At 40.8% G+C, this 23,659-nt stretch overlaps 1 protein-coding gene across 2 annotated transcripts in view; it reads right to left on the bottom strand.

Annotated features, from left to right (window-relative positions):
* Positions 1-23,659, bottom strand: part of LOC308402256 (calcium-dependent secretion activator 1-like) — a 336,790-nt gene that overhangs the window by 201,216 nt on the left and 111,915 nt on the right. For both annotated transcript variants that reach the window (XM_080890943.1, XM_080890942.1), the window contains exons 7-8: positions 21,172-21,283; positions 20,945-21,084 (exon numbers count right to left, since the gene is read on the bottom strand). In XM_080890943.1, coding sequence (XP_080747069.1) covers positions 20,945-21,084; positions 21,172-21,283 — 252 coding nt within the window. The remainder of the gene's footprint in view (positions 1-20,944; positions 21,085-21,171; positions 21,284-23,659) is intronic.

Consider the following 23,659-nt stretch of genomic DNA (forward strand, 5'->3'; position numbering starts at 1 on the left):
CCTGTCTGTCGCAGGGCTAACATGCAGAGACAGACAACTCACATTCCCACCTATGGGTTCTTTAAATAAATAAATAAAGGCAGATGAACAACCATTGATACCAGGCAACTATAAAATTTATATCTTGGCCCCAATGAGACTATTAACTCTTGCAGCACCGGGTGTTCCTAATTTTGGTTCAAGTGAATTGATAAACTTTTTTTTTTCAACATTATGTTTATTAAAGTTTTACATATATACATATATAAAGTACATACACAAACAAATTTACACAATAAACGAAACACAAGGTACATTCAATGAAAGCACTTGAGTCCATGAGACCTCTGACAGATTTTAAAGAATAATTTTCAGATTGCAGCATATGGTTGTGGTCCTGTACAGGGAATAGCTAGGCTGTCCCTGTCTCACACAGTAAACCAGATAGATCTTTATTCCCAATATACTAGATGTAGCGCCCCCAAATTTTCTGGAAAATTTCTTGTTTATCTTTTAGAGTATATGTAATTTTATCTAATGGTAAACATAAAGACAATTCTTTGAACCAATGTGAAATACTTGGTTTGCCAAGACTCCTCCACGTTAGAGCTATCACTCTCTTTGCTTGTAGTATTCCCATGTTTATGAAGATTTTTTCAAAATGATCTATGTTACACCCTACAGGATATAATCCCAGTAGGAAAAGTTTGGGATCCATCACAAGTTTAATTGACAAAATCTCCTTTATCATTGCTCCAACCTCTTCCCAAAACTCCTTTATTTTTGGACATGACCATAAACAGTGGAGCAATGTGCCCTTATCTTCTTCACATCTATTACAGATATCAGGAATCTGCATATTAAATTTGTTAAGTTTTTCTGGTGTTATGTACACTCTCATCAACCAATTAAATTGTAGCAATTTTAGACGTGTGTTCCCTGTCTGTGTTTGGGCTAGCTTACATGCTCTACTCCATTGTTCCACTGTCAAGTCCTCCTGTAAGTCATACCTCCAAGCTTCAAGCTTAGCAGCAGATGAATCAGGAGAGGATGTCATCATCAAGTTATATAATTCAGATATCATCCCTCTACCACTGGGGTTTTTGGTTAGGATTTTCTCTAATGTGGACAGCGGGGGAATATGTGTAAAATCATTATGATAAGACCTGATAAAACTCCTAAACTGTAGGTATTTGAAAAAGTGCTTTCGGGGAATATTAAATTTAGAGATTAGTTGTTCAAAACTTAAAAGTCTTCCATCACCCCCGAAAGCATCCTTCACCAGTCCCAGCCCCGAGTCTGCCCACATTTTAAAACCACCATCCGCCCTACCTGGGGCAAAATAATTGTTGCCCCAAATCGGGCTAAAAACAGAGAGGGGAGATTTTACGTTTAAATATCTTTGAGTGACATGTAAGATATAAATCATGTTTTTAACTATAGGATTAAGCGTAATGTCTTTGAGTTTATTATATTTATCAGAGTATACATATGTAGGAAGTGGAAGCCTAAGAGAGAGAGACTCAATAGTTCTCCATGCGGGGGGCTTTTCTGCAGCATAATAGAACATTATAGTTCTTAACTGGGCTGCCCAGTAATACCAAACCATGTTAGGACATTGCAGCCCTCCTGCATCAAAGGGCAAGTACAAAAGTGATAAGCGAAGTCTGGGACGTTTGTTATTCCATAAAAACTGATTAAACAGTTTTCTTATTTTAAGGAAAAAGTCTGAGGGAGGTGGCAAGGGGATATTCTGAAACAGATACAGAAGCTTAGGGAGCACGTTCATCTTTAGTATATTTATTCTACCAATAAGTGAAATTTGGAGACTCGACCATCTCTCCACTGATTTGGATATGTCAGTCATAATTGGACTATAATTATGGTTCACCACCTCTTCCAATTTCGGGACAATCTGAATACCTAGATAAGTAAACTGATTCACATTTCTAAAATGGCAGGTGTATTTAGGTGGATTCATCCTTTCTTCTGAGTTCAAAAGCATTATAGAAGATTTTGATTTATTGATTTTATAACCAGAAATATGTCCAAATTTTCCAATTAGGTCTAAAATGGCTGGAATATATTTTCCCAGATTTTTAAGAAAGAGGATCACATCGTCAGCATAAAGAGCTATTCGATGGTCGAGCCCTCCGATCTCTATACCCGTGATCACACAGTGTTCTCTTACAGCAATAGCAAGTGGCTCAATTGCAATTACAAATAAAAGGGGGGATAGGGGGCAACCTTGTCTACAACCTCTTCCAATCTCAACTGGTTTTGAGATAACATTATTGGTAATTATTTCTGCATATGGGTTATTATATAGAAGCCTGACCCAGTTACAGAATCCCACTCCCAAACCAAAGCGACCAAGAACCTCAAGCAAATAGAGCCATTCCACCCTATCGAAAGCCTTCTCTGCATCTAGTGCCAAGAAAGCTGTATCTGGAGACCCCCCTTGCTCGTGTAAAATATTTAACACTCGTCGAACATTGTGGAATCCCTGACGCCCAACCATGAACCCATTTTGATCTTCCTTGATGATGTCTGGCAAAAGGCCCTCCAGTCTCTTTGCTAGAATTTTACAGAGTATCTTTAAATCTGAGTTTAAGAGGCTAATTGGCCGCAGGTTTTCACATTTATCATTCGATTTTCCAGGTTTGGGAAGAAGTGTAATTAAGGCCCCTCTCAGAGTGGGTGGGAGTATCCCCTTTTGAGCAGATTCAGAAAACATTTCCAAAAGGGGTGCCTTTAATTTGGATACAAACTTTTTATAGATATCAATTGGCAGACCGTCTGGCCCTGCAGCCTTTCCATAATTCATTCTCATTATTGCCTCTGAGATTTCGTCCAGAGTCAATTTAGCCCCCAGTCTCAAGGATTCCTCTTCTTCTATTCTGGGGATATTCATATTGTCAAGAAAAGAGAAAAAATTGGGGTCACCTGGGTTTAAGTCAGAACTGTATAACCTTTCATAATAGGCCTTGAAAGAGTCACTTATTGCAGCAGGGTCAGAGATCGTTTCCCCTTTATCATTTTTAAGTGCAGTGATTGATCTTTCCAATTGGAATTGTTTTATACGCCAAGCCAGAATTTTACCTGATTTCTCCCCTTGATCAAAAACGGACTGCTTAAGTTTTAATAAGTTAGCTGTAGCTTTTGAAGCTGAGATTTCATTATATTGGGTTCTTAATAACAGCAAACTTTGGTGCAGCTTGGGACAGGGGTTCTTAAAGTACATATCCTCAGTAGCTTTAATTTTTGATTCCAATAATTTCAGCTTTTGTCTGGCCTTCTTAGATTTTGAGCTTGTGAAGCTAATTATTTGGCCTCTAATGAAGGCTTTGAATGCTTCCCATCTAATACACGAAGATGTTTCAGAAGTATTGAGCTCAAAGTAATCAGTAATTTGTTTGTCAAGGTACGCCAGTAGGTCTTTGTCCTTTATCCATTTTTGCTGAAATTTCCATTTTGGGGGATCTCGTACTAGCCCTGGATCCAAATAGACCAGACTGGCTGGGGCATGGTCTGAGATAAGGACACTGCCATAATCACAACCGTTCACTTTATAGGACAGACTTGCTGAGATCAAAAAGTAGTCTATTCGTGAGTATGATTTATGTGTGCTAGAATAACATGAATATGTCGATACACCAGGATTCCTGTCTCTCCATATATCCATAAGATTTAATTCCTTAGCAAACTGAAGAATGGTTTCCCTACTCTGGCTATGAGATTTGTCTAAATGTGATGATTTATCTATACTTGGGTTCAGAGTGCAATTGAAGTCTCCCGCTAAAATATATTGACCACTGAGTGCTGACAGCGTGCAGAACAGGTTTTTAAAAAAAGATGGTTCGTCCTTATTTGGGGCATAAATATTAACTAAAATCAGAGGTTCTGTATAGAGAGTACCCTGAACAATCAAATACCTTCCCATCCTATCTGCAATCACCTTACAAACATTAAAGGGGACGGACTTGTGTATTAGAGTCAAAACCCCTCTCGCTTGGGAGTTAAATGGTGCTGAAAATACCTCTCCCTGCCATCTCCGCTTAATCTTTAAGTCCTCTTTTCCAGTAAGATGAGTCTCTTGGAGAAAAATTATTTTGGAATGCATATCTTTTAACCTTCTCATCACTTGTTTAACTTTTTTAAGTTTTTGCAGCCCTCTACAGTTCCACGATGTCATCTTAATTTCTAAAACATTGGACATAGCTGCAATTTTCAGATGATCTTCTCATGCTAGTATATAGAAGTGTACCTTTAGACAACCAAAACAATGCAGACAACACAGATGCTTCTAACTGCATCAACCATTGAACACAACCCCTCTGACCTAAGGGCCAGTTTCCCCTTCTCCTTACTACACACTCCAGTAATGCTAATGACCAGTCCACAGTTATTGAGGAATGATCCAACATTATTGATATTGACTTATCCTAAACCTAAACACTCCCTCCATTGTTAGCTTTTACATACAAATAATAATTGCTTTGCCAGGAATTTATTGCTATCCCAAATATACTCATGTAAATAAATTAAATGTTAGGGGTCTACTGTGCTTTAACTCTATTTAAATGTAACTATAACTCAGAGAGTCCTCCTGGAAAACAAAAAGTAATCGATCCCCCCCCCCCCCCAAAAAAAAGAAAAAAAAAAAAAAAGAAAAAAGAAAAAAAAGGGGGGGGGGGGGGGTAATACTTACAATGCAGGTAATCACCAGCGTCTTTAACCCCCGTACAAATTAACGGAGGCATGTACAGATGTTCAGTGTGAATATATTTCAATGATCAGTTCACAGTAGCCCCAGGAATTAGCTGCCAAGCAAAACGTTCAATTATTTTACCAACTTTATCCGTATCGCTATTCATCCCGCTCTGCTTGGATCCGCGTAACGAAAATCTCTGCGTCCTCCGGTTTGCCAAAAGTCAGTGTTTTATCCTTGTAGGTCACCAGGAGCCTGGCGGGGAGAAGCATCCCGTGTCTTATCCCCATGCTGCGGAGCTGTCGTCTCACGGAGTCGAACTCTTTCTGCATCTTATGTAGGCCGGCTGCCATGTCCGGGTAGAAACACACCGGTTTGTCCTCGTAGAGTATTTGCTTTTTGATTTTGGTCGCTTTCAGCACCATTGCCTTATCCCTATCGCTCAGGAATTTCATGATCAGTGTTCTTGGGGGGCCGTTTGGGTCGTTTCTCGGGCCGATTCGATGCGCCCTTTCCAGGAATGGCTTTGATTTCAGCAGAGGGATGTCCAGCGTCTCCGGGATCCAGGTTTCCAGAAATGCGCAAGCATCCGTTCCCTCCACCTTCTCCGGTAAATTCACCAGTCTCAGGTTAGCCCTCCTGGCCCTTGTTTCCAAGTCCATTACTTTGTCCTCCATATCTCTGGTTTTCTTTTCGAGACTCTGGACTTTTCTCTGAAGGCTATCGACCGTGTCCTCAGTGTCGGAAATGCGTGTCTCGACATTTACAATACGCTCCTTACACTCTCCGACCTCGTTTCTCACTCCCTCAATTGCAGCCATTATTCCGTCAAACCTGTTGGAGAAGTCGGTTTTCAAGTCTTTGATAGCTTCAAGAATCGGAGCGTGACTTGGTCCTTCCTCTTCAGCGCTAATTGACTCTTCCGACATGGCGCTAGCTTTAGCTTTTCCACTTTGTTTAGTTGGTCCGAAATCAATTTTAGGTTGTGAGGGTTTACCACGACCCCTGCCCGATTTACCTGGTGCAGACGACATAAAAGAGTCCTAAGCGCGGATACCGTTAGAGTTTAACTTCAAAAGTTGATATTACGTTAGGTGTCTTGGCAAAGATTCACGGAGGAGGGAAGTGTGCGTCTAGCTAACGCGCCGCCATTTTAGGAGTCAATTGATAAACTTTTTGAAGGCAATTGACTCACACAGTTGTGTAGATGTCCCCGTCCTGGTGTCTCGGGATGCATCACGCTGCCTTGCCTGGGGTTAGCTTCTGTTTCTGGGGATGAGGGTTGAGTGTGCTCCCTTCTCAAGGTAAGCTAGGTTAGCCTTCTTGTGTGAGCTTTTCAAGTGCACTTTAAGGTTTGTGGGATTTTTTCCCTTAGAAATGTCCCTCATAATTTGTTTCTTTCCACTACAAGACACTTGCTTTATCCAAAACACAGTCATATTCAAAGTAATCCCAAATTGGACTCTGGCGCTTTCTCCCGACCTTTCCTGACATGATTCTGCGCGTGGGCGGAGCAGCAACACAGACGACTCGACTAACGTGCTGCCACCTGCTGGCATAATGAGACACAGCAAGAAAAAATCTGGAAACTAAACTTCATTTTCACCCTCAACTATTGTATGACACACACACATCAATGAAAACTAAACACATTTTTGCTATATCCATCCATTCACTTCCGCTTATCCTTTTCAGGGTTGCGGGGGGCGCTGGAGCCTATCCCAGCTGTCATAGGGCGAGAGGCAGGGTACACCCTGGACAGGTCGCCAGTCTGTCGCAGGGCTAACACATAAGGACAGACAACCATTCACACTCACATTTAGTGACAATTTGGATTATCCAATTAACCTATCCCCACAAGTTGCATGTCTTTGGACGGTGGGAGGAAGCCGGAGTACCCGCAGAGAACCCACGCAAACACGGGGAGAACATGCAAACTCCACACAGAAAGACCGGCCTGATGGTGGAATTGAACTCAGGACCTTCTTGCTGTGTGGCAACAGTGCTAACCACCGTGCCACCGTGCTGCCCATTTTTGCTATAAATTCAGTTAATTTTAGTTAGATTTGTGAACACTCATTACAGTTTTAGTTAGTTTTCCTTTTTTTGTTTTTATTTTTATTTCCGTTAACGAAAATGTTTTTTCACTTCTAGTTTTCTCCAAATCTCTCAGTGGAATGATCAGTAGTGATGTGACGTTCTGTATCGAGGCTTCGAAGCTTGTGTCGAGTAATTGAGGGGGCGTTTCCGAAAATTGCAAAACTATTAAAACCCTGTTAATTGCACAAGTGCATGGAGGCAGGACCTCACAGCAGAAGCATACTCCATAATGTGTTGTACATTATCATATGTATATTATATGTAACGTGGTATTTTTCAATTATTGTATTTACCAACATCAAGAAGTCACAAGCAAAGAAAGACCACACCATGGTGCATGTTTGAACATGTTTACTGGTCAAAATTATTTATTAAACAAATAAACCACATTTTTTAGCCACCAAAAAATACACGTTCAAAGCAACACAACGGCGGCCCAATATCAGACAGAATCCCACTAGCGTGGGCAATTTTAATGAAGCGGTTGGTGTTATTTTGTGGATTCAAGCTGCTCTTAATGGTTTTGGCCACCAGATGTCACCAGAGAGGACTGTGTTGAAAAGCTTCGAGTAATGAACCGTTTTTCAATACAAGCTTCAATGCTTCAGAAAGCTTCATTTGGCCATCACTACACATAGGGGAAAACATAAGGAGGTAGTGATGTGACGTTCTGTATCGAGGCTTCGAAGCTTGTGTCGAGTAATTGAGGGGCGTTTCCACGATGCGCGTATCGAGGCTTGCTTCATTTATGGGAGGAGCTGAAAATGATGACGTCCGAAGCCTCGCTGCCCGGCTGTACCACGTCACTGGTTCATGAAGTGGTTCGAACTTTGCCGCGAGCTATGACAGCGATATAAACCCCTCAGACTTCATTTAAAATGTGGGTGTTTGATGGAGAGTTGCGGTTAGTGAGAGTTTGGAGACAGTTTGGAGGTTTATGAGAGTGAGGAGAGAAAGTCAGGAGAGAATGGAGCCAGCTAAGAAGAGGAGGATGTCCTCCCCTGTGTGGGAACATTTTGATTTTATTCCTCCCAACAAGGTATGTAAATTTCTACAGAAGATGTATTTTCATAATACTGATGGTGCAATACAATTTATGTTAAGCTGTCGTTACTTGTGTACAAGGTGAAGTGTTTGCTATGTGCCAGGGAGCTGGGATATAACAACAACACCTCATCCATGCTTAGGCACTACAGAGCTTTGCATGTGAATAGGGGGAACACCGATTGTGGAGCAAGACCAGGTGAGCCATCAAATGCCATGATAATATAGCATGCAGTAATGTTACTAAATGATATAACAATATTATACAGCTGTAATAAGTGACGTGTGTGATATTTATATTTGTGCTTTGTCTTTATTGTCTTTCCTCAGGAGAACAATCTCCAATAGATGAAGACCTGGTTAGCATGGTGATTGAGGACTCCCAGCCATTTAGCATTGTGGAGGACAAAGGATTCAAAAGATTTGTTAAATCATTAAATCCTAGCTATGTTCTCCCCACTAAAAAGGTCGTAAAAGCAGTGAACATTTAGTTTTTACAGAATAAAATGTGAACAGGCAGGACTGAGGCTCAAAGCCTCAGTGTGTAGCTGTCCACACCTCAACGTTACAAAAGCACAACCACTGTCCACACCCCAACCACACCTCACCTCACAGTAAATGATCGTTTCCATTTTAAGCATTTCCAAATGATCATTTTCCATACTGCCAGTATAAATATACACAGTATACTGCATCACTACAATATACATGTTTTACACACTCCTTTTGTTGTTGACATTTACAGGCTGTGTGCAAAAGACCACATTCTTTAAATTCATGCCAACTAATATTTTTACGTCCAGTAGGTGTCCTACTAGAGCAAATGAAGCTTCAAGAAGCTTTGCGCTGGGGTGAACCAATTGGATGAAAAGCTTCAGTGCTTCATGAAGCTTCATCTGCCCATCACTAATGATCAGTGGTTCGCTATCTGTCACCATCAAAACACTCCACAAATCCCGCGAATGATTCGCTTCCTTATAAACCATTGAATCAGACACCGAAGCAGTTAGGCTCTAAATGACTCTGGCCGAACAAATCAAGCTTCGACACAGTGCTTCTGAAGCAGTGTGTTGATTTTTTTGACACATGCACCGGAGCATCAGCTTCAAGCGGACCATCACTACTTATGTGTAACTTTGTGTGTTATGGCTTTGGGTTTTGTTTATTATTAGTTTTCCTCTGTTTAGGTTCATGTTCAGTTCTGCCCTCGCCTTTGTTATTTATTGTGCACTGTAAATGAACTCACATCACCACCCCCGCTGTCTGCAACTTGGGTCCTCCTTCACTTCCACACACGACTGCTGCCCCAGCCATGACACCCTCAGAGATCTTTGGTCATTTGCAAAAGACTCACTCTAAAACGTAATGCTTTTACTGCTTATACCCAATTTTGGTGACAATAAAGACGATCTCGATTCTGGTTCTAAGTGGATCAAAGCTGCTTTATTTTTTGTTTGTTTTTTAAGTTCCAATCAGCTCATTTTTCAGGGGTTATTTGGGGTGGGGGGTTGTACTGAAAGCAGTGTGTCACTGGTAAAGGACTACCTTAATATTCACTCACTTGTTTTTTTTTTTTTGCTATAACTCATCCATGTGGACCCTTTTCCTCACATCCATTGCCAGTTTAGAAAGACCATTCAATCTAACATGTATGTCATTTAAAGGACGATGGAGGGAACACGTGGAGGCACAGGGCTAACATGTGAACTCAAATCAGAAAGGCTCCAGCAAATAATTAAAGCAGGAAGCTTCATGCTGTGAAGGAACAGTGCTGAGCACTACATCATCCTTCCAGGTAAACACTGATCAGCTACAACTTCTCGTGGTGACACACCTGTTGCAACTTGCTGTTGGTGTTCTGATAAAGTATTTTATCACTTCATCTTTTTAATGTTCTTTCTATTGCTGTTAGAGTTGTATTGTTTATTGTCATTTATGCTTAGAAATATTTAACCATATATGCTTAGAGGTGTATAATCGATTGTGTAGTGATAGGATGTGTGATCCTTAGTTGTCTGCAAAGACTTTGTGTGCATTCCAGAGCATTCTGGCATTAACACCCACATTCTGGGAGCATGGGAGAGGTCGTACCTTCTCTTATTGTTTTATGGTAGGATAAACGTATCTATATCTTTTTTGGGTTAAGTGCCTTTTGTTTAGATGAACTGCTGGACTTCTAGACCAGCAGGTTTACGGAAGTCATTTATGGGGTCACACTCTGAACCCCCCCTCCCCCCCCCCCCCCCCACACACACACACACACAAACACACACACAGACAAGGTATTCTTTGTTCACATGTATACCTATGTAAGATGTTATATGTTAATGAACCTATGTATATTCATGTAACCAGAGATGGGCAGTAACGCGTTACTGTAATCTGATTACTTTTTTCAAGTAACAAGTAAAGTAAGGGATTACTATTGCAAAAACGGTAATTAGATTACCGTTACTTTCCCGTAGGAACTAAAACCGTGATTTTTTGCGAGAATGTCTCACGACAGTGATGTAAGCGAGTGCGCCGTTAGTGACAACAGCTGTGTCCAGATCAACAATGGATCACATATCGAGTGCAGGAGAGAGTATGAGCGTGCAGCGTTTAAAGCGTGGAAGTACTGACCTTACTTTGAGTTTGATTCCATAAAAAGTGACAAAAACATTAGTGTCCGCTGTGCGTGGGAAGAAAACTTCTTTTTACAGCGAAAAAACCCCTAAACTTCCAACAAGCACCGAGTAGCTACGACGTAATGGGAAACTCACAGAGAAACTCGCGGATCCTTCCACTGACCGCGGCACACCTGCACCAGGGTAAACCTCCGCCTGACGCAGTGCTGCTTTACAGGTGAAAATAGAGCAACAGGACCGCTAGTCTTTGACTTTATTTATTTTCTGCTGTGTTTTACTTGCATCTATTTGAAAGAGTGAGTGTAAACACAAAAAATATTTTATTTTATGTGCTGGAATGTGCAGAAAATAGCTTTAAATGTTAAACTAATTTCTTCAAGTCAGAGAATGTTGCATATAATTACATTTTTGCTTGATGCATAAAGTTAAAAGATTAAAACTAATAAAACAAGTTTTAAAAAGAGACTTTTCCATTTGATTACATTTTATATGATGGATTATGTAGAAAAAGTAGAATTAGGCTGAAAGATCTATCGCTTTATTACCTCTTCAGGTTGTAAATCGTGTTTTAAAAAGTAACTAAGTAACTAAGTAATTAATTACTTTTGAAAATAAGTAATCAGTAAAGTAACGGGATTACTTTTTTGGGGAAGTAATCAGTAATTAGTTACTGATTACTTTTTTCAAGTAACTTGACCAACACTGCTTGTCACCACAATAAAAGGAGTGCTATGGGGAACCTGGCTGAGAGTCTGACGGAGGTCAAGTGGGTGGAACGACACTTGGCTGCAGGCAGGTCTCCCTCATGCATGAGTAACACGAAGAACTTTGCCTACTTGGTGTTCAATGCTTTTGCTGTGTAGTTAAACTGTCTCGTTCCAGCGGTGGGCCTGTGCTAGACAGACCCAACAATTGCAATCCACTACTATACTGCTAGCTGATATTTTAAGCTTGATAAATTATAATCATTCATAAAGCGACTTATTTCACATTGTAAAATCCTCAGTTAATGATAATTAATTAACCCAACACAAAACTACTGCAAACAAACCTGTTGTTGCAATAGCCAGCTAGACTGCTGTAGGCTGTGTGGGCTAGGTGGTGTTTAGAAAACAGGATGGGCTTCATAAATATTTGGAAACCTTTACGGAGGAAACCTGGTGCAAAAAATAAAGATTTATCTATGTTTACGTGCCCCACCCTCCCTCCCTCCCTCCCTCCTTGTTCTCAATTCTTTAACTTCTTCACTCCTAATTAGTACACGGGGATCTGCCAGGCCCGGGAGCCGTCGCCAGTCCCCTTCGAGGCCTTCCCCAAACCGCAGCTCAATTCATGTCCAAGCATCATCTTTACCTACTAAAACGCTGTCAAACCTAAAATGAGGACGTGGGCCCAGCTGGTAAATAGGAGGTTACTGGAACTGCAGAAGAGAGCTGAGCAGGAAACCCGGCAGCTGGAAATCTCCACAAGCAGTCAATAGAAAAGAAATTGAAATAAATTATCACTGTTATCGTAATATTATGTACGTCCCAGGTCCTTGTTGTTACAGTGGTGCCAAAAAACCAGTACAGCCAGTGGAGGTACTGGCAAAGATGCTGGTAGAGCAAGCTGCCATGCACCAGGAGAAGGCAGCAGTGTACCAAGATCAGCTCAGCTTGGTACAGGGCCAGTCCAAACGCCAGACAACAGTGTTGGAGGACCTGGTTGTTTAGCCTGCGCTTGGAAGCTGAGTGACGTGGCAGCCAAGAGAGGCAGGCTCGGCTGCTGGACATACACAAATATCCCATAGTGCCACTTGAAATGATATAAGATTGCGTTCACGATCAATAGAGACTTGTAGTGTTTGTGCTGCACTCAGTGGTTGTCCAACTCTGACTCTGGGGAGGAGGAGACATCGGGGGCTTCTCGGGAAGTCCAGTGATTTACTCCAGTGAAGATTTCGCTCTAGGGCAGTCTTGGGACAACACTCAGTGCTTTGAACAGGCGATCGATAGTTCAACAATCAACAGTTGAACAGTAGACCCTGATGTAGCACTGACATACCTGCATTTTGTGTTGATTAGAGACAGACTCTATTAAGTGAGTCGTAAAAGTCACACAGAAAAGGAAAAGACCCAGTTGTTGGTGCCAAAAAGCCACCAGCAAATGATTTTCCAGGTGGATTCCTTTAACCCCATGGCAGGGATATGACAAAACTCTGGAGTGAATAATGGCCCAATTCTATTAGCTGGGCATCCAGGGGGATGTGTGCCAATAGTGTGTAATGCCCAGAGTGTCAGGCCATGAACCAACTAGCAATTCCAAGAGCACCTTTGTGCCTGTTACCATGCTGCCTTTCCAGGCCCAGAAACAGCAGCAGTGCCTGTACAAGAGAGACTCGGCTCGGACAATTTTCACTGGGAGATAAAGCGCTTGTATCGCTCACTTCTTCTAGCTCAAAGTTACCCTTTGGCAAGTGGGGGACATTGACCACAACATGGTGCCATCACACAGGTGAGGAGCCATAGAGGTATATCACCTTGTGTGGTGAAGAAAGATGGGTCTATACGGTTCTGCGTGGAGTACCACCAGCTGAACGAGGTTTGATGCTTATTCCGTGGCCTGGGTTGACAAGCTCTTGGACCGGTTAGGCACTGCTCATATGTTCATAATGCTTTAACCAAGGGTTAGTGGCAGATTTCTCCACAGTATAAGGGAAAGACAACCTTCTCCACAGAGGCACAGATTGTTTTTAACAGACAACCTCATGCATTTGTAGTCACCATATTGTTGTTATCCCTTCTTTAACCCTCTAAACCTTTAAGATTTAATGAATATTCCTCATTTTCATCAATTACATAAAAAATGTTAATCGAGTGCTTTTTATTTTGCATCACGTAAGAACTGATGTTAGTGGAAATCTGGTACTTTTGAACCTGCTGTATTTCCCATAAAAGTGGCGATTGTGCCTGATTGTTGTGCTAATGTTGCTATCACTACCTGCATTGCAGAGATTCAAGGAGTTAAGAACTCACATAAAATGGCATACACATCAGCCCCCCAAAATGCTCAAAATAATCATGATTTTACTCAAAGCATTCATGACACGTTTCCACATCAGGATGCAAATAAATATCCAGACAGACTGGCCTGATCTTGGCTGGTTCTGTGCTTGCCCCAGATATTTATACTTTACATTCTGTATTTTAAAGGGTGGGCAACTGTCCTGTTTATCAGCTGTCCCCAACCCCTGGGCTATGGACCAGTACCAGTCTGTGAGTCGTTTGGTACCGGGCTGCGAGAGTTAAGGCCCGGGTGTGAAATTTATGGTTTTCAGGGGTTTTATCGTCAACTCGGTTTCCCTGGGTCTTTCCCGTGTTGTAGTTGTGCGTCTTATTTATTACCATAGTGACCAGAGAGCATTAAGGGGCAGAGAGGAGGATGTTACTCTCAGTGTTGTTGGCGCATTTCAGGAGCACGCTGCTATTAAAGGTACACAATTACATAGTGAATTCACGTTTATTATTATATTTACAAAATACGACAGTTTTTGTCTTGGTCGTATCATTTTATTTTGTTGCATTTATCTGTAACACCTTAAAGGCTGGTCCGTGAAAATATTGTCTAACATTAAACCGATCTGTGGCACAAAAAGGGTTGGGGACCTGTATATGGCATTCTATTGAATCTTTCCCAGCAGAGCTTATTCATTCAAACCCAGTCACCAGTCTGCTGCAGGAAAGTTTTGTTTTTGTCTTACTTACTATATTTAGTTGTACTATTGAGAAATATAGTAAATGATGAACTGACTGGTTCTTACAGAGCACTTTACTACTCAGAAAAGCAGACAAATCCATGTATTCTACCAGAGAACTTAAAGCACTATATACAGTTTGGTGGGGGTGTGGTCTGCAGAGGAGCAGTGGGTTCAGTGGGCAATGCCAGAAGGCTGGCAGAGCAGCTGGGACTAATTGCTGTGATCAGTCCTGCCTATTTAGTTGCAACCTGGAATGTCTTATGCTGGGCTCACACTGTGCGATTTTTGGCCCATTTTGAGCCGATTTTTGAGTCGTGCGACCATTTTGGCGATCGGCCCGGTTTTGGCCTTCATCGTGCGTCGTGCATTGTGTAGTATACGTGGGGTAACGAGACGCGATTAACACCTCACGACCAGCTCCCGATCATCAATCGCTTGGTCGGGAGGATTTCAAATCCTCGCGACCGTCGTGAGGGTGTCACCGCAGTTTGTCACACTGCGCACGCGCAAACACAAATGTCAGTGAAAAAGACGGAGCAGCACAGCAGTGCAGCGTGTGATCTGGACACAAGCGACGGAGGCACAACTTGTAGAACTTTGGAAAGCTCATCCGAGCCTTTTCGATGTGGCCTCACAAAATTATCACGACCACAACAACCGTGAAAATAGTTGGATTTACACTGCTGCTCAATCACAGCTGATCATGTTTTTCATTAGCAATTTAGCAAAGTTGGTGGTGGCGGTGTGTCTGTGTGAGTGAAAGACAGAGAGGGAGAGCGAGCGACAGAATTTCTGTTATAACCTTAATGTTATGGACGCACAGTGTGAGCACTCAGGTCGCATCAGAGCATCGGGCGGTATAGTGTGAGACCCTGCATCGTGACCTATGAACTTCTAACCCCTGCGAGTCAATCGTACAGTTTGAGCAGGAGCTGAATCGCGCGACTGAAAAAATCGCACAGTGTAAGCCCAGCATTATTTACAACTGTTTTTGAAGAAAAAGTTATAAATAAAATTTAACCAGCCCATTAACATATATATGTTTGAGTTCTTCGTGTCACATCAAGCTTGCCTCATTCAACCGTCAACCATGGCGCCAAGCTGCTGTTTCTTTGAGAGGTAAGACCACTTTTTTTTTTGACTATGTTGTGTAGTATCTACATGTTGAGCATGGTTATATTTTGCGTTTGTCTTACGAGACATGTTATATAGTTTGCGTATGCTTGTGCTACATTAGTTTTACTGGATCCTGGACAAGTTAGATATGTCTGCTTTCATCCTGCCAAACCTTGCCATCCTAACACGGGAACCGTGAGACCACTGGACAGTTGGTGTGTATAGTTATACACTGTAGGGATGGGTATCGTTTAGGTTTTATCCGATACCGGTACCCATCCCTAATACACTGTGTTCGAGATTTTTGGTAACAGATGAAGTAAGCCCCTCACAGAGCAAACCTGGGCTTAAGGTGAAACATAATATTACAAGGGATGAGATTTAGTGTGCCTGTTTATCTCAGGCTATTGTCAACAACTATTAACTGCTTATATGTTAACATGCTTATTTTTGTGGAATGTGTAAGAAACATTTTTATTGTTTATTGTTTTTGTTTATTTTATTAAGGGATTAGCTACAGGCGTTCATGGGGTTATTTTTTCAAGGGGTTGTTTTTTTCATTTGCTTTCTTGGGATTCCTCTACTGTAATCCAAGAGTCTCAATTATCGAATAGGATAGGATAGCAAGAAGTGACATTTAAAATCTAAAAAGTCGAGGGTGAAAGCCACTGTGACAACATTGTTATGCGCTGTCAGTAATCTGTATTATATAAAAATGGTCTGTAAATAAAGCATGTTTCAACATAGTTATAAATTAGAGTTTGTTAAATCACACACTCAAATTTTTAAATAAAATTATTCACGGCACATGAGTGGACAGACAAAGGAGGTCGACAGACCTGGTGATAATTGCTTCTACACTGTAAAATGTAATATTGTGTTTAATTAAAAATATTAAATAGGCTGAGCTCAGTTTTTATCAATTTGTTATTAGAACTCGATTTAAATAAGTTACCAGTACTTTTTATGCAAAAACGCTGATAAACTTGTTTTAAATTAGAAAAACTAAGGCCCTTTCTCAATTCTCAAGTATGCGAGTCTGTACTCCCGAACGCACGGGAGTACAGACTTTGTTTTACGATTTGTACAATTGGAACACCAGCGTACTTGATGATGTCACAGGTCCGGAGTTTTTACTGCCGTCCCCTCTTAATTGTGTGCATTGTAAAGGTAATTGCAATACATGCTAAAAATAAGGGTAAGTTACGAATGCAATGTATATTTTGCGGACTATTAAAGACAAACAATTGTTTCCATGTTAAAATGTTTGCAATTCAAGTTTTTGCCCATACACTGGTAAAAGAACTGTTGACAGTGGCAAGTGTTAAATGGTTACCGTTGTGCTGCTGCAAAAAACTGAAAGCTGACAACCTGTTTTATTGTTAGACCATAATGTTGGCATGTTTTATTAAAGTTTTATTTGGGATGGTAATATAATTTTGTTTGATTGCTAATATCAGTGCATTATTTTTTATTGTTATTATTACATTTTATTTTTTTTTTAATTGTGGCGGTTGAGGTGGACGCTTCACTTTTCACTGTTAAAGGAAAGCACTTCATTGGCGTTGTGTTACTGGACTGACCCTAAGCAATCATTGCAAATAGCAACGTTGCTATCCATTTTAGACACTTAAAAAAAAAGCACTCCACAGACCTTACTAGCATCACATGTGCATAACTCAGGTGTCATCTTATCAATGTGTTATCTGGTCTTCAATGTTTTTTCTTCTACAGACATTAGACATTTAATTGAAAGTCTTGATGTTGCATCTGTCTACATAGTGTTAGTTACTAACCATAATGGTAAGTGACCTGTATTTATATAGCGCTTTATTAGTCCCTAAGGACCCCAAAGTGCTTTATATATCCAGTCATCCACCCATTCACACACTAATGAGCCGTTGTGTTTTGTTTTGGACTTGGTTTACACAAATGCTCACTGAATGTCAATTCAGTTCAATAAAACTTTATTGATCCTGAAGCAATGTTCCCTCTAATGTTTCATGTGTCTGAGCGAACACACAAACTCCCTGAGCGTCCCTTGGACCACTGTGAGTGACATCAGGCGTGTGCACTGTGGTCACGCCAGCATCTAATCCATCCAATTTACATGGTTTATTAAAATAATCAAATTACAGCATTTACATTTATGTTAGACTACTTTTAATTAACTGCTTTAGCCCACTTACAATGAAAATGTAAAAAAATCTGTTTCATGACCTGTGTAGTATGTTAACACACTAACTAACACTAACATGGAAGTAAAAATAACTTGAACTCCAATTTTAAAAACACAACTTTCTTTCTTTCTTTTTTAATAAAGCTCTGACTTGTATTATGAGTCTGTGGTCTGGGAGAGAGTCTGTAACTCTCTGTCTGCAAAATACTATAATGACCAATGTTGGGCAATTAATTATATAGTTACTTCTTCAAAAAAGTAACTGAGTTATGCAAACAAAGTTTTTTGCAGCTGTTTACCTGAACAAGCAGCCAAAGTGTTTTTAAACAAACATTTCAAACTATTTACAGAACAATCAGCTGCTCTGCATCAAATTATTTGAGCTGCTTCAAAGAATAATTTCTGTCCACTATGAGATGAAGGAGAACAACAGCCTGATACCTGCAGGCCTGACAGCAGCAGATGTATCACTGCTGTAACACCTCAGCAGGTGCCTCATTGTTCTGACACACAACAAAACTATTGACTACACTACACACTAACTACACACTAACTACACAAGACAACACACTAACTTTAGACTCCAAACACGCTAAACGTCTCAAATCTCTCACATCTCAAACACGCCGTCACTCCTAAAACTTCCCCCTTCCTAAACGACTAAATGCCATGTTGCCATATCATTTTTTGATTGGTCGACATGGTACATTTTTCCACCAATAGGAAAGGCTGAGGGAGGGGGGCTGTTTTTGCTCACAGGCTTTTGAGCGTTTTCCTTATAAAATGCCATTTTTACCGTTTCTTCCCGCAGTAAATATGAACAACGACAGTATTCAGGAAGAAAACCAAACATTGCAGATATTTTATCATAACTCTGGTTTTACGTGGCCGATCAACACAATTTAAAAACTGGTATAAAGTCCTCACAGTTGTTCCGTCTGTCCTGCTCACATCTCCAATGGTTGTACACGTTGTCATTAACGTGGCTTAACTCCTCATCAGACGCTTTGCTCGCTAAAACACCGGTGTCGGCACATAAGGACGCTGTCATAGGCTGTCAACCACGTTGATATACGAATGTGAATCGCGTGATTGGCTGGACTATGGGATAAGGTGGCATCGTTCTAAACACATACAGGAGCAGCCAGTCACTGACTGACACTGCAAAACAGAATTGTTAACGTATTTATTTTAATTTCAATTCAGGTTAGATTTTTTTTTTGTGTGCAACGCAGATTTTCTGTGCGCAGAGACGTGCCAGCAGTGCGCAATTGCGCACGCGCGCAGCTTAGAGGGAACGTTGTCCTGAAGGTTGACCTTCAGGATATGTTGGCAATAAAGGAAATTTTAAAAAAATAAGTTGGATGTACTTAATTCATTTGTGTGGATCCTGTTGACAAAATAGATTTATGTAAAACTAATTAGTAAAGCACAAGGTAGCTGAAAATATAATATTTGAATTAATCTAACTTAAACATTTTACTGCTACAAATAAGAGAGATGTGTTTAAAAAAACTAATCTAAACTATCTAACCTGAAAATATATAATTTATGTTGATACAACATAACTTGATTTAGGCAGTCTTATATATCTCTTGTTAATCCTAAGTAGTTTTTTAAAATTAAATTACCTAAAGATTTTTGCTTTAAACTAACACAATACAATTTCGTGGAACCTGTTGACAAAATAATTTTAATTAAAGTCAACGTTTCATTTTTTCTTTTTGAGTGAACTTGTTTTCATTGCCTTTTTTTTTTTTTTTTTACTAATACACTTTTTATAACAAATTGAAATATTTTTTTCTTTAATTAAAAGTATATGAAAGATTAAACAAAACTAAAAGGCAGAATTTGAATGAGCGGTTTTAATACAGTAACTGCAACTAAAATACTATAATTAGAGTACAAGATACAACAGTAGTAATAGATAAATAAATTTAAGTAGCGAGAAATAATTGTCTTTAAGTTTTAGCTATTTTTTAAAAATTAGACTCCAGGAAATAAATAATTTATGTGAATTAATGATTTTGAGTAAAGTAAACTTAGTTTTTCTACTTCATCGGTTTCTGCGTTGATACAAATTCACGTTGTACAAAAACTTAAATGGTTTAAGGCTAACTAGTTTGGGCTCATAGCACATTCAAGTAATTTCAGCCTGAAAGTTTTTATTTCTAATGGGGGTCATAATAGAGTGTGATATTTCAGGTCCTGTGTGGATCTGCACATAGTCACATTCAGTGGTAGCAATAACCAGTAACCACAAGAGGGAAGCAAAAGATTATCTTTTGGACAAAGCACCCTAGTGGCTCATCAATTACACACCCAAATATTAAGTGTATCACACTCTAAATTAACTCTACAAGGGTTATTTAGAATTAACATTTTACCACCTGATTAAGATCAGATATACAGTTATCTATGTATTCACATGTTGGTTATTTAAAAAATAATCATAAAATTGGGTTGTAAAGACTTAGAAATAATGAAATAACCATCAATATTAGGGAAGTTACACTTCAGCATGTGACGTAACAGATCCAAATGCTTACCTCCGGCACGTTTTAAAAATATAAAATTAACAATAAATTAATTAACAATACATTTCTGTTTCCCAAGTTTTTAAACTTAGAACTTCTTCTATTTACGTTTTCTATTTAAATACCTTTGGGTAATTTGATGTTTAGCAAAGCCTCTCATTCAATAAGCTCTTAATACACTCATCTTCATCAGTATTTGAACACTAAGAAAAAATGTTGTAATTTTGCCTATGGAAATCACAGTAGATCTTAAATTGAACAAGAAAGATATAATAGAAGAGCAGACACTAAAGGTGGCTGCGGTAAACACCTGACAACGCATCTCAAGGTGGGAAATATAGGATTTGCTAAAAAAAATCCCACCTTGTGTGAAGTAACTCATGACTAACTGAGAAAAAATACTCCAATAAACAATGTTTCCTGTGATTTGTAGTCAGAAGTGGCGAGTACATCTCTTAATAACTAAAAGCTTGCTGTACTCTATCTTTGCCTCCAGTACTATTGTAAGGAAATTGGAGTCATTTTAACAAGGACTTTGCCTTTAACTTGTACATTAAACAAATCTTGACTGCTTTCTTTATAGGCGCAATATTGTCAAAATTGGAAGCATCCTGTCTCAGAACCCACTTAGCCCATGTATTTTATATTTCTATATACTCATTCTTTTGTACTTTATTGCTCTAAAAACTGAAAAACTCCCTGAAAAACTTACACTTTATCCAAAATACTGATAGAGACTAAAAGGAGAGATCACATTTCTCCTTAATAGCTTTTCCAGAACCGGTCTGCTGAAATTATTCTGATGTACAAACTAAAACAGTAACTATTTTAAAGCAGCTACAGTTTTACACTGAACCATGATAACTCAAGTAGCTTTATATTGCCACAAGAATGTTTAATCTCACAGTAACTTACCCACAATGCTTCATGTTCTGTGGTTTGTCCATGCGAATGGCCAGTTTGATCTTGAGGTCACTGTCTGAGCAGCCTTTACACACTGTCATCTTATGGAGTTCAGACTGCTTAGGACTGTTGGGAGTCGGGTGGAGAACAACCTGGGAGTGTTCCCACCATTAATGTATATGTTGTATACAAGTTATACAAAGGCAAAGTGACCAAAATGAAGCAGAATGATTTCTTACCCTCCCCAGCTCCTTATCTTCCAGAGCTAACACTCCTGTGCTCTCAGTATACAGCTTCACCTTCACAGCAGGCAGTGGCTGAGTGGTGGTGAAGTCGCCCTGGGTACCCCAACTGCACACCAACACAAATATAGACACAACCACATATAAACAAAGAAAGACTGTTAAACATTATTATGACTCCTGAACTACCAGTTAAGCCTTGAAAGTTGTGTAAGTCTATGTTTGCTGGTGAGAAGCAGGGAGATGGGTGCTTTTGGACTATGGGAGGTACAACAATAGAAACTTTCATAGCGTAATGTACTCAAAATGTAACAACAGTGCAAAACACAGCTCTAACAGGCTGTCACAGTCACACAGTCACTTGACTGTCACTATACTGTAATGTGACAGTCAAGTTTTTGTCACATGCTTTCATTGTCTTCGTCTTCCTTTCACTCCTCAACCGAGTGAAAGGAGATGGCCCCGCCCCTCCCTGAGCCTGGTTCTGCTGGAGGTTTCTTTCTCTTAAAAGGGAGTTTTTCCTTCCTACTTTTGCTAAAGCGCGTGCTAATAGTGGGTCATATGGTTGTTGGGGTTTTCCTCGTTTTCTTTGTATTCTTTGTATTATTAACTATATCTATCTAATAGACTCAAATTTGTTCACGCAAAAGGAGAGTCTTCTTCACACACTGAGGTTAATTATGGAGTTCCACAGGGTTCAGGGCTAGGACCAATTCTGTTTACATTATACATGCTTCCCTTTGGCAGTATCATCAGAAGACATTGCATACTTGTGTGCCCCTGTGTTGCTGATCACCTTGTCAGACACACACTGTGGGAGACGTACATATTGTGGTCTTCCTGTCAGGTAATCAACAATCCAGGACACCAGAGAAGCATCCACCTGCATCGCTGCTAACTTATCACCCAGGAGGGTCGGCCTGATGGTGTTGAAAGCACTGGAAAAGTCAAAAAACATGACCCTCACAGTGCTCGCCGGCTGGTCCAGATGGGTGTAGACACGATTGAGCAGGTAGATGATGGCGTCCTCTGTTCCGAGACGAGGCTGATAAGCGAACTGAAGGGGATCCAGGTGTGGTCTTACTATGGGTCGCAGCTGGTCCAGGATGAGCCTTTCCAGGGTCTTCATGATGTGGGAGGTCAGTGCCACAGGCCTGTAATCCTGGGGGCCACTGGGACGTGGCGTCTTTGGTACAGGGACGAGGCATGATGTCTTCCACATCACTGGGACCCTCTGCAGACTCAGACTCAGCATAAACAGTTTATGAAAGACTCCACACAGCTGGGGGGCACAGGTCTTGAGGACAAGGGGACTCACTCCGTCTGGTCCAGCAGACTTGCCTGAGTGAAGTCTCCTCATTTGCATCTCAACCTGGTATTGAGTGAAGGTGATGGGTGGGGGAGGGGTGTCAGGAATCTCACAGGAGGCAACATGTGAAGAGAGAGGCTGGCACAGTGGTGTGGCTCTGGATTCCAGGCTGACTACAGGTGAGGTTGTGGGGGTGGGAGCAGACACTGTGGTGTCGAATCTATTGAAAAACAGATTCAACTCGTCGGCTCTGTTCTCACCTCCCTCAGCTCCCCTGCTGTTGGTTGGCCTGAATCCAGTGATGGTCTTCATGCCCCTCCACACCTCTCTCATGCTGTTCTGCTGGAGTTTCCACTCCAGCTTCCTCCTGTAATTGTCCTTAGCCTCTCTGATCTTGTCCTTTAGTAACACCTGAATCTTCCTCACCTCCTCTTTGTTGCCCCCTCTGAAAGCCCTCTTCTTGTTGTTGAGGAGGGCTTTGATGTCCTTAGTCACCCACGGCTTGTTATTTGGGTAACAATGAACAGTCTGAGCTGGAACAATGGAGTCGGTGCAGAAAGTTATGTAGTCTGTGATACACTCAGTAAGCCCATTGATGTCCTCGGCGTGAGGCTCACAGAGTGTTTCCCAATCGGTCACCTCGAAACAGCCCTGTAGTTCCGCTATTGCCTCCTCTGACCACCTCCTGACAGTCCTGGTGGTCACAGGTTCCCTCCTCACAATTGGCACATAGCGGGGGGTGAGGTAAATCAGGTTATGATCTGACCTACCAAGTGGGGGGAGGGAGGAGGAGCTGTATGCATCCTTGACATTAGCATCTAGAATTTTTTCTCCTCTGGTCGGACAGTCCACATATTGTCTGAATGTTGGTGTATTGTCCAGTGATACATGGTTGAAGTCACCCGAGATTACAATAAAGGCTACACTCTCAGTATTCCCTCTGACTCCGTACCAGTGCTGAGAGCTCGTCGATTTTATTCGATAACGATCGCACATTTCCCATTACGATAGACGGCAGACACGGTTTATACCTCCTCCTCGCTTCAAGCCTCCGACCCTAACTCTAATTCTGAAAACACAACTTTATTATTATTATTATTATTTTTTGTTCTGACTTGTATTATGAGTATGAGTCTGTGGTCTGGGAGAGAGTCCTGTAACTCTCTGCCTGCAAAG

This window comes from Rhamphochromis sp. 'chilingali', assembly GCF_963969265.1.
Source record: "Rhamphochromis sp. 'chilingali' genome assembly, chromosome: 9".
Taxonomy (NCBI): Eukaryota; Metazoa; Chordata; class Actinopteri; order Cichliformes; family Cichlidae; genus Rhamphochromis; species Rhamphochromis sp. 'chilingali'.